Source organism: Asterias amurensis, chromosome 11 (assembly GCF_032118995.1).
Source record: "Asterias amurensis chromosome 11, ASM3211899v1".
Taxonomy (NCBI): Eukaryota; Metazoa; Echinodermata; class Asteroidea; order Forcipulatida; family Asteriidae; genus Asterias; species Asterias amurensis.
This window is the reverse complement of record NC_092658.1, coordinates 968,015-980,713: the sequence shown is the minus strand read 5'-3', so window position 1 is coordinate 980,713 and position 12,699 is coordinate 968,015. Positions and strand designations below refer to the sequence as shown.

General features: G+C 38.1%; 1 protein-coding gene and 1 long non-coding RNA gene across 6 annotated transcripts in view; one reads left to right on the top strand and one right to left on the bottom strand.

The window, feature by feature from the left end:
• The window catches only part of LOC139943876 (uncharacterized), a 54,274-nt gene extending 51,817 nt beyond the window's left edge, over positions 1–2,457 (top strand). For all 5 annotated transcript variants that reach the window (XM_071940751.1, XM_071940748.1, XM_071940749.1 and 2 more), the window contains one exon: positions 1,261–2,457. In XM_071940751.1, coding sequence (XP_071796852.1) covers positions 1,261–1,345 — 85 coding nt within the window. In that variant the 3' untranslated portion in view covers positions 1,346–2,457. The remainder of the gene's footprint in view (positions 1–1,260) is intronic.
• A 3,972-nt stretch (positions 2,458–6,429) lies between these two features.
• On the bottom strand, positions 6,430–8,942 carry LOC139944279 (uncharacterized). The gene is made up of 3 exons (XR_011786937.1): positions 8,763–8,942; positions 8,382–8,502; positions 6,430–7,878 (listed from the first exon to the last, which is right to left on the bottom strand). It is a non-coding gene; the product is annotated as an uncharacterized lncRNA (long non-coding RNA).
• Positions 8,943–12,699: the final 3,757 nt, after the last annotated feature.

Genomic DNA, 12,699 nt, shown 5'->3' with positions numbered 1-12,699 from the left:
GTTAACATTAGTTAACAAGTATATCAACTAGTCAGTTGGTTCAATCAAACTTGTTAATGTTTTTGTCCATGTTTTTGTCCCTAACTAATCGTCTAGCAAAGAACCGCAGAAACATTTTGGTTTCAGTTCAAGTCATTGGTTTTATGAGCTTATTATTACTGAAAGAAATTACCAAAGGTGTACATTTCCTTTGCATCCAATCCATTTCGGTGTTGCAGTTTAATAGTTTATCCACCCTCCCTTTTTCACTTTGTTGGTTTGGGCAATTTTCCTGCATGGTGCTGGCTTTTTTATATTTCCAAATGGAACAATGTGAGATTTTATCTGGTTTAACGGCAACAGCTGTGGCTACCTTGAATTTCTATTAGTTGTCATGGCTATTAGAAGCCAAAGTCATAGCCACGATTTCAAAACCTTCCCCCTACAGGTGTTAAATGTTACCTTATCTCAATTTCCTGACTTTCACCTTTTTCCATCCAATCGACAACACCACCCAATCCCGAACCTTGCTCCTAATTTGTGCATTGATTGAACTTTTTATATTATATTTCAGTCACATACTGTTTACACAAATATCCTTAAAGGAACACGTTGCCTTGGATCGGTCGAGTTGGTCTTTGAAAAGCGTTTGTAACAATTTTTTATAAAACGCATATGGGTAGAAAGATGTTGAAAAGTAGAATACAATGATCAACACAAACATGCCTCGAAATTGTACGGTTTTCCTTTTACCTTGTCGACTAACACGGTCGGCCATTTATGGGAGTCAAAATTTTGACATTTTTGACTCGTAAAACATTTTTTCAACCATATGCATTTTATAAAAAAGGGGTTCAAACGCTTTTTATAGACCAACTCGTCCGATCCAAGGCAACGTGTTCCTTTAAGACCACAGAATTAACATGAAGTGTAGAACTAATTGGTACAAAGTACTGAAAAGGTAACCATCTTGGTCATGTTCCCTGTTTCCGATATAGTAATGAATGCTAAAAATTCATTGATGGCACCAGACTATTATTTCGTCAAGCCTCAGTTTGTTAACAATGAGTGAGAATGGAGTAAAATCAAGATGATCACACCGTGATAAAGATCTATAGAATTGAAATCAGCACACAAATCAAAATACAAAATGTAATAGAACAAAGACACTAGGGTGATTTCAGACTTTTAAGATGATAGATCTCTTCTAACCCAATCACAGATAGTTTCTGGTTTTTGTAATTTCAACAACTAATTTGTCTTTGATTTGTTATCTTGCAGGTCTACCGTTGCTGAGATTAATAGTTACGAAAACCCATGGCCAGTTAGCACAGAGGAATTTGAACCACCAAGAACAACGTTATAGGATTGAATTCAACAGATCTTATATTTTTGAACAGATTTAGTAGGACTGTTCATTAAAACTTCAGTAAAGGTGATCATTTTAACAATTCAAATTATGGATGAATTTACTGAAACCAGTTTTCTGAATGCAACAATCAGAGGCTGTTTTATACAAATGTTACATTTTTAAATCTATCGAGGCTTATCGTATGTTTTAAACTTAAATGAGATTGCTTTAAAAGCTGCAATCCAAAACACTTCATAACTTTGTTAACAAGTCTATTTTCGTGTTTTGACTTCAGTTTTAATTATTCAATGAAGTCTTGACGTACAAGAGTTAATGTACTGTTAATGTTGTCTACAGCAATGAACAAATTTACGCATAAAGGATTAACAATACTTTATGACTCTGCTGTCTATTTTTGAAATGTTTTTAATTTTCAGAGTGATGTACATTTTAGATAAAAGTAAGCTAGCTCCTGGCACATTTCCTTTTAAGGGAAGTTCATGCTTCAATTTCTTAATTAGATAGTATTCAGATCTGATAAATAATGAATAAGTTGTGCTAAAATATTCTTTTGTTTTCGCAAATTAATTGTTTTATTACCATGTTCTGCTCATAAGCATTATGAACTATTAGCATTATGAAATGGAGGAAAAACAATTTTTTTTAACGAACCATCAGTAAAAGTTGAAGTTAGTCTTTTCAAACTTTACAGGTCTCAGAAAATATTTGTAAATATTGATTTTAAACAATTGGGTTATTTTGTATATGCTTTGTAATGGATTTGCTAATAAAACAGCAAGAGCTTCTAATTTGTTGATTCAAATTTATAATGAGGAGCAATCTGTAATGTAATGAATTGTAAATATCTGTCAATAATGCCAAAATTATTTGTGATTTGTAGTGATTAAGTTTTTACTGAAGCAATCGAAAGAATGCTGACATTTTTATGGAATGCTTTTAAATCACCCTTAATGTACTTTTTAAATCATCCTTAGTATACTTTTTAATGTTTTAATGTTGTTAGAAAGATTGGAAAATGGGTCAATATAGAAATAGATTCCACTTAGACAGTGTTTCGAGACGTTTAAGATAATCCCACCAAATAAAAATTTAAAAAACATAGATTTCTGTACATGCATAATAATATGGTTATTGGTATACATCCAAGTCTAACATGGAGCTACACGTACAAGCTTTGTACACACAAATTATATATAAACGGGATTCCATCGGTTTTACAAAGACAGAAAAATAAGTAATGAACTTGTATTGTACGTACTGCTCAATAGTACGGCCTAACCACTGCTCCTTTGTACGGCCTAACCATAGGAATCACAGTCTGCATTCAGTGGCTACGGGCTACGGCATTGAAAGACTTCCTAGCCTTTGTCATCACCATAGCTAAAGTCATTTTACTGTGCCGCTGCTTCAGTGTTGAGATTGAAAACAGTAGTTTGGTTTCATTTTAGCCAAAAGATATCCAGAAATGGACCTTCGTGATCTTCATTCTAGTATTCGAGTATAAGCTTATTATTTGTGCATTACAGAAATCGTATAAGTAGACGGTATCCCACCAAACTGACAGTAGTTTAGAACACATTGTGTTAATGTTCTAGGGATGTTTAGTTATCGATATATTAGCCACCCTCTGGTAGTTTAATTAAATCCTGATGTTAACTTATTTTAATAGGTGTAGGAATGTTTCTATCAGGGATGAAGAATATTGGTTTTGTAACCCATCCAAATCACCATTTGTGAAGGAAAATCCACAGATAGTATCTCCTAGGGTGGTGTAACCCATCCAAATCACCATTTGTGAAGGAAAATCCACAGATAGTATCTCCTAGGGTGGTGTAACCCATCCAAATCACCATTTGTGAAGGAAAATCCACAGATAGTATCTCCTAGGGTGGTGTAACCCATCCAAATCACCATTTGTGAAGGAAAATCCACAGATAGTATCTCCTAGGGTGGTGTAACCCATCCAAATCACCATTTGTGAAGGAAAATCCACAGATAGTATCTCCTAGGGTGGTGTAACCCATCCAAATCACCATTTGTGAAGGAAAATCCACAGATAGTATCTCCTAGGGTGGTGTAACCCATCCAAATCACCATTTGTGAAGGAAAATCCACAGATAGTATCTCCTAGGGTGGTGTAACCCATCCAAATCACCATTTGTGAAGGAAAATCCACAGATAGTATCTCCTAGGGTGGTGTAACCCATCCAAATCACCATTTGTGAAGGAAAATCCACAGATAGTATCTCCTAGGGTGGTGTAACCCATCCAAATCACCATTTGTGAAGGAAAATCCACAGATAGTATCTCCTAGGGTGGTGTAACCCATCCAAATCACCGTTTGTGAAGGAAAATCCACAGATAGTATCTCCTAGGGTGGTGTAACCCATCCAAATCACCATTTGTGAAGGAAAATCCACAGATAGTATCTCCTAGGGTGGTGTAACCCATCCAAATCACCATTTGTGAAGGAAAATCCACAGATAGTATCTCCTAGGGTGGTGTAACCCATCCAAATCACCATTTGTGAAGGAAAATCCACAGATAGTATCTCCTAGGGTGGTGTAACCCATCCAAATCACCATTTGTGAAGGAAAATCCACAGATAGTATCTCCTAGGGTGGTGTAACCCATCCAAATCACCATTTGTGAAGGAAAATCCACAGATAGTATCTCCTAGGGTGGTGTAACCCATCCAAATCACCATTTGTGAAGGAAAATCCACAGATAGTATCTCCTAGGGTGGTGTAACCCATCCAAATCACCATTTGTGAAGGAAAATCCACAGATAGTATCTCCTAGGGTGGTGTAACCCATCCAAATCACCATTTGTGAAGGAAAATCCACAGATAGTATCTCCTAGGGTGGTGTAACCCATCCAAATCACCATTTGTGAAGGAAAATCCACAGATAGTATCTCCTAGGGTGGTGTAACCCATCCAAATCACCATTTGTGAAGGAAAATCCACAGATAGTATCTCCTAGGGTGGTGTAACCCATCCAAATCACCGTTTGTGAAGGAAAATCCACAGATAGTATCTCCTAGGGTGGTGTAACCCATCCAAATCACCATTTGTGAAGGAAAATCCACAGATAGTATCTCCTAGGGTGGTGTAACCCATCCAAATCACCATTTGTGAAGGAAAATCCACAGATAGTATCTCCTAGGGTGGTGTAACCCATCCAAATCACCATTTGTGAAGGAAAATCCACAGATAGTATCTCCTAGGGTGGTGTAACCCATCCAAATCACCATTTGTGAAGGAAAATCCACAGATAGTATCTCCTAGGGTGGTGTAACCCATCCAAATCACCATTTGTGAAGGAAAATCCACAGATAGTATCTCCTAGGGTGGTGTAACCCATCCAAATCACCATTTGTGAAGGAAAATCCACAGATAGTATCTCCTAGGGTGGTGTAACCCATCCAAATCACCATTTGTGAAGGAAAATCCACAGATAGTATCTCCTAGGGTGGTGTAACCCATCCAAATCACCGTTTGTGAAGGAAAATCCACAGATAGTATCTCCTAGGGTGGTGTAACCCATCCAAATCACCATTTGTGAAGGAAAATCCACAGATAGTATCTCCTAGGGTGGTGTAACCCATCCAAATCACCATTTGTGAAGGAAAATCCACAGATAGTATCTCCTAGGGTGGTGTAACCCATCCAAATCACCATTTGTGAAGGAAAATCCACAGATAGTATCTCCTAGGGTGGTGTAACCCATCCAAATCACCATTTGTGAAGGAAAATCCACAGATAGTATCTCCTAGGGTGGTGTAACCCATCCAAATCACCATTTGTGAAGGAAAATCCACAGATAGTATCTCCTAGGGTGGTGTAACCCATCCAAATCACCATTTGTGAAGGAAAATCCACAGATAGTATCTCCTAGGGTGGTGTAACCCATCCAAATCACCATTTGTGAAGGAAAATCCACAGATAGTATCTCCTAGGGTGGTGTAACCCATCCAAATCACCATTTGTGAAGGAAAATCCACAGATAGTATCTCCTAGGGTGGTGTAACCCATCCAAATCACCGTTTGTGAAGGAAAATCCACAGATAGTATCTCCTAGGGTGGTGTAACCCATCCAAATCACCATTTGTGAAGGAAAATCCACAGATAGTATCTCCTAGGGTGGTGTAACCCATCCAAATCACCATTTGTGAAGGAAAATCCACAGATAGTATCTCCTAGGGTGGTGTAACCCATCCAAATCACCATTTGTGAAGGAAAATCCACAGATAGTATCTCCTAGGGTGGTGTAACCCATCCAAATCACCATTTGTGAAGGAAAATCCACAGATAGTATCTCCTAGGGAACCCACGACTCTGCATTTAAAGGCACGAGATACAATTGGTTTTACTCAAAATAATTGTTAGCATAAAAACTTGCTTGTAAGTTATCAAAAACATTGTGAGAAACTGCTTCCTCTGAGGTAACGTCGTTTTCGAGAAATAAGTTATTTCTCACTAAAATATTTTAACTTGATTTTGAGGTCTCGAGTTCAGGCATCTGAAATCACACAACTTGTGCCACAATTAAGGGCGTTTTTTCTTTAATTATTCTCTTGCAACTTCGACGACCAATCGAGCCCAAGATTTTCACAGTTGTCATTTTACACATTCTGTTGGGATACACCAAGTGAGAAGACTCGGGTCTTTGAAAATTACTAAACGTGTACAGTGCCTTCAAAGAATAGTTCAAGTTTCAATAGATTGCTATAAAGTGTGTTACTGTGTTGTCCTGTTGTGTTTTGTCTGTGTCTTTTCATGTGTAACTAGTTTTCAATTATTTCAGTCCATTCTTTGCATTGTTCTGTCTCATAAGTACTCATGTGTGTACATGTTCACAAATTGGGGGGGGGGGGCGGGGTCTCTATTAATTTGTTTCTCCTGTAAAGTTGTATTTTGTCATTTTAAATGATTGAGTGGAAATAAATTTAACTATGAAATTTTATGAACTACATTGGTGATACTTTCTCAGTTCATTGTTATGATAAATTGTGTAGTTGAGACAGAGCTGATTTGCAACAAGATAAAACAGTCTAGCCAAGCAGTTATCTATTGGGGAATTTACAAAAGGTATACCGACATGAGGGAGACACAATGTTGGATTTAAATTCGACCATTATACTCAGTATAGTTTCACATTCCAAACTATAATGGCTGCTGCTGAAAACTTTTCATAAACCGCACAGATCTTTGCCGTTGTTATATCTCATCATAAAAGTGAAATAAGTGACTTTCATCGGGGATTTAATCAAACATATGGCTTGTCCTTAAGAATGTACGCACAGTCCGCAGGTTTTCGTTCTCGCATTGTTTAAAGCCATTGGACACTTTCGGTACCCCCCCCCCCCAAAAAAAAAAAAAGTTCACAGATTTACAAATAACTGACAGGGTTTACAGAAGGTAATGGTGAAAGACTTCTCTTGAAATATTATTCCATGAAATGCTTGACTTTTTGAGAAATCATTAAAACAATATCAATTCTCGATATCGAGAATTATGGATTTATTTTAAACACATGTCATGACACGGCGAAACGTGCGGAAACAAGGGTGGGTTTTCCCGTTATTTTCTCCCGGTTCCGATGACCGAATGAGCCTAAATTTTCACAGGTTTGTTATTTTATATATAAGTTGTGATACACGAAGTGTGGGCCTTGGACAACACTGTTTACCGAAAGTGTCCAATGGCTTTAAAGTACATGTTGGAAATGACAAAAAATCAAATCAAGTTTCAAGCATTCGTACGATTCAACATCAAACCAAACACAATACGTACCAGCACGGACACAATTATTGACTTTATTCTGGAAATATAATTTGTTTTCTTTCAAACATAAGAGTATATTATGCTTATGAACAATAAACAATTTTTTTAGTAATTGTTTGACACGATTTATATGTTAAAAACAATTGATAAAGTTATACACTATAAGCATTAATCAATCCCAAGATTTTGTGACAAGCTGCTTTGGACGCAAAGTTTCTTCAAAAACATTTTTTCAACCTTAATGTTACATATTTATTTAGTTGTCATAAGATATAACGTATAAATGGTAATTCAGTGGGCTGTTTAATGACTTACTCAATAACAAGATAATTGATTATCTGGGGTTACCGTTGGGGAGCTTTATTTTCAGTTTGTTCTATATTTTCGGAAAACGTTAATTTGTCCACATAAAGTATTTCTTTGACTAGCTACAGCAATAAGCAGGTTGCTTGGCGGAAGGGCGGGGAGTGTTCGGGATGACGTAAGAAGTTGAGTAAAAGGCAGTTACTTCGCCATAGCATTCATCTCCAGCGTATTTACCGCACTCAGTAACTCGGGCATCACGGTTCGCCGTGTCGTACATGCCCCAACGTGAGTCACTGTAGTAAGCAATATCCCAAACGTCTTTCATCTGCTCCAGAGAACAGAGCGACGAAGCAATACCCTCACAGTAGGCTTGTGCAGACTGCCTTTCATTTGGCGCAAATTTGTCTGGTGTCAGACAAATAGTGTAAGTCTCTGCAGAGTGAAACGTAAAGAACGGCATCGTATTTTTTACTTTATTTTCTCAAAATCTCAAAAAATTAAGAAACAAGATAAAAAGATTTATAAAAATTAAAACAAATATACATTATGAGATATGTTTTTATCCCCCTAGTAGTTAGTTCGATCATCTGATTGGTGGATTAGCGCGTACTGGAAGGTAATGATCCGTGTAAAAGTGCCTGACGTGCAAAAGTTAGTTCAAATATTATTCTGTCAAGAGCGCTCATGTTATGTGTAGGCCTAAGCGCCAACACCACCATTCTGTATAGTGGCAATGTACATGAACTGCAGAAACATGTACTGCGCAATACAGGTATAAGACAAGTTTTTGCAATTGAGAGAGTGGTGCCTTATGAAGTAGGCTACATCATGGATTTTTTTTTAAATACTGTTCGACATTACCATTTGGAATACCAAGAGTTTTACGATAGTTCTGATCGGGCACACTTTACGCAGTAGGCTGCTGGTATACTTACGTTGATACGGGGTATAACTAAACTTGCTCGGGCAATCAACGGGCTTAATTTCCTCATCAGAAAATGGGAATGCAGTCGCGGTGGACACCACGGCCAACATCAGCATCAATTTGAAAATCATCTGAAACAAAACCAAATCATCATAAATTAACACAACTCACTCACAGCAGCAAAGATAATAGATCTGCTCCGGATCGTGACATTGTTTTACTCATTTCTCATAAACTACAGCACCTCAGGAAGTATTTTAAGGGAAGCTTTATACCATTATTATCTTCAAACTGTGTAAGTTTAACGTAAAAAGTATATTGTGCAAAAAGTACCTAAACCCTATAATAAACACAAAATAACACGAGACCATTTTATATCAATTAGACATACCTTGAAAATGATGGAAGTTTAATCTCGCTGGAGAAATACTTGATGGTAGATTTTGACGTCTTACTCGGCACTGGCTCTGACTTGGTATGAAACTTTTAGACGTTGAATCAGTGTAGTTAGCACAGTTCGTTGAATAGACCGTTGAAGGGCTTATTAGAACTACTGACCGGCACCTAAAGAGCCTACAAACCATGGATTCTGTCTTCCATGAATAACGTTTGTTATCGGCTACCGGGGGCGAAGCAGTATTCTATGAAATAGTTGTAAAGCACTTTTGTTCTCGGATTAAAGTCTGAACATCTTACGTCACACTTCGAGGCTCGCCCACCTTAACCTTTCATCTTCACCTACATTCATATGCAGACGACCAAGTGAACTGCCCAAACGTCACCTCGGACCAATCAAAACACAGATATAGAATAATTACGTCAGTGCACGTTTATCCAATGAAATGATTGCATCCGATGAAATCACTGGGTCTACAGGAAGTGCATAATATGTCTTTTACCTTGTGGACAAAGACAGGGGACCAGTCTATCGGATTGACACATAATGAAAACAAAAACTGGTAACTGATCACTATCTGGTTTCACAGGTCAGCCCAGACCACGCTGACGGACATGAACATGAAAAAGCACCACCGAAGTTTGAACAGGTCCGCCATTCTTACATGAACCAGACGCACATAACAGTTATCGGTAACAAATTATGGGTAGGATGTGAAACTTTGCATGGTGGAGATAAGATATAGAAGAGTTTGCGGTAACACCATGTAATAACAATCTCTAAATGAGTTGGGGTGGTTCTGAAAAGAACCGTTGGGTTAACTCGACGTTTCGATCAGTATGCTCTGATCGTCTTCTGGAGAAGAAGACGATCAGAGCATACTGATCGAAACGTCGAGTTAACCCAACGGTTCTTTTCAGAACCACCCCAACTCATTTAGAGATTGTTATTACATGGTGTTACCGCAAACTCTTCTATAACAAATTATGCATGCCTAGTATTCACATTTGTGACACTATTACTTGTATAATATCCCGTCGCCCCTGCAGTAAACCTTAATGCTACATCGGTTACACTGGAAAAGAGAAAAATACAAAATAATGGTTTTATTTTTAAGGAGACACTGTTTTTTAGTTTTTGCTGCAACAACAAGACGACATGTTTACTAAAGCCCCTAGTAGAGAGCCTACCATTAGTTTTTGTTAGATTAGTTTAATAAACGAGTTTCATAAGTTTCAAGTTTATTATTATTATGAAGAATTTTATTTCAATGCTATCTGCGATACATCCTACAGAGCCGGATCAAGACTCTGGATCTGAGGCGCTAAAGGGGTGATGTTATTTAATGGACAGAATTCTACGTAGTATGTGAGCTGTGCCGAGGAGTGCAATCTTCTGGACTAAGTTGATGCTTATGCTGCCAGGGATACGTTCAATGAATTTCTCCAGTCCTTTCTTTACTAGTCCGAGAGCTCCGATGACCACTGGGTTTGTCTCGGTCTTCATACTCCACATTCTGCTAATCTCGATCTCAAGGTATTTATATTGAGACAGCTTCTCGGTAACTTTAATTTTGGATACTTCCCGTGCATTACCTTGTCTTCCCAGATTTTCTGTAGTTGTTCATGACCCTTGGTTTTTGCTGTTTTCTTTACTCGCTTTGCATAGATAGTTGTGCCTTCATTATCTGATGGTGTGATTTCTGAGTAGTCAAGTTCTCTATTGAATTTTACTGCTTCTTTTTTGATGGAGTAGAGCTTTTTCTTGTCATCATGTTGATCACTATTTGGAGGAGTGGGTCATTAGTTTTTGCCCTGAACTGAGTCACATGATGAGACAGTGAGGCATTGCATGTTGAGGTTTGGCTTGCGGTAAAAACATGCGTGTGTTTTACTTGTCAGGTTGTCATGTTGTTCTTAAGACAACTGTCTTGCCAGAGTAATTTCTTAGAATTCTGTAGACTTTTCAGTTCGGAAAAGAACTGTACTGCTTTTTACTACTTGGACGAAAGGGAGAAAAATGGGCCGGGACTGTAACTTTGTATTCGACCTACCTCGAAGAGAAGAGACTCCTCAATTTATAGGAATAATGACCGCGTAACACAATAACGTGTTAAGGGCAGATGGACACTATTGGTAATTACTCAGAATAATTATTAGCATAAAACCTCACTTGGTAACCAATAATGGGGAGAGGTTGATGGTATAAAACATTGTGAGAAACCGCTCCCTCTGAAGTGACGTAGTTTTCGAGAAGGTAGTAATTTTCCACGAACTCACCCAGACTTGTTTTGGTAGTGTTCACCTTTTCGGTTCCTTTTTTCTTTTGTTATCTCCACCAGTTGCCTTATTGACTTTTTGTTGTTTTGTTTTGGATTTTTTTTTGTGTTTTTTTGTTGGGCTCTTGTCATATGACTGTTGCTGATTTTGTTGATATTTTATCCTCTGATGACGATAATGCACTTAACGATGATCAATGTGAATATTTTGAGTCTTATGAGTTTAATGATTTAAATGTTTCTACTCCAGGGAACTTTTCCATCTTTTACATGAACTCCAGGAGTCTCTGTAGACATTTCTTCGACATCCAAGATTACTTATCTAGTCTAAACCATTCCTTCTCCATCTATGGGTTCACTGAAACCTGGTTTAAAGCAACCCCTCCGCCCTTTGTCCACATAGAACATTTCCATCTAGTTCATTCTTCCCGTTCCCAAAGACCTGGCGGAGGGGTAGCTTTATTCGTCAAGAACTCGATGAAATTTCGGACTCGTGAAGACCTCGTGCCTTCACAAGATGACTTTGAGTCAATTTTTATTGAAATTCAGCGTGACCAAGCTAGTAATCTAATTGTGGGAAATGCTCCTGGTACTTCGCACGGCAACTTTAATAAGGTTTTTGAGTCTACCCTGGATAAGGGAACAAAAGAGGGAAAGCTGTGTTACATAATGGGTGATTTCAATCTTAATCTACTTGATTTTGCTGATCACCCGCCCGCGGATGATTTTTCGAATGCTGCCTTGGGCTGTGGTTTTCACCCTTTAATCACCAAACCCACTTGCATCACTCCTCACTCTGCCACTCTAATCCGGCATGGGGTGCCTCAAGGCTCTATCCTTGAGCCACTGCTTTTTCTGATTTACATCAATGATCTTCACAACTCTTTTTCGCTTCTGTACTTCACTCTTTTCGCCGACGATACAACATAGATCCTATATAAAAATAGCTCTATGCGATACAACCATCTTTTACACTAGCCAGGACGTTACTTCCTTGATAGACACTCTCAACTCTGAACTCTGCTCTATTTCTTCGTGGTTTAAAGCAAACAAACTTTCTTTAAATCACAACAAAACTAACTTTATTCTCTTTACCAGGTCAGCTCGTCCACTAGAGATTTTCTTGCCTCAACTGGTTATTGACAATATTCCCATCAACAGGGTATCTTCTGCAAAATTTCTGGGCGTTACCATTGACACATTTCTTCTATTTCTAAAACCGTTTCCCGAAACACAGGTGTTCTATCTAAACTCCGCGTCTTTCTTCCAGCTACCTCTGTGCACTGACTGTACAACTCTCTTATCCTACCGTATTTGAATTATTGTAACATTACATTGTCTGGGCGCATACCAGCAAATGTAAATTGAACGCCTTGTTTGTTATCCAAAAAGGGGCCATTCGAATATTATGCACTTTTTCTCAATTCCGGGACCACTCTGCACCCCTTTTCGGGCGTCTATGCACCCTTACTATTACTGACATCAATCAACTTCAAACTGGCATTTTTATGATCAACTATACTAATAATCTCCTTCCTCGATCATTTTCCACTTTCTTCACATCGGTTCATGAAGTCCATGACTACTCAACTAGATCTGTAATAACCTGTTTCTTCCTTTCATCCGCGCCCTGTACTCTAGCAACACCCTTCG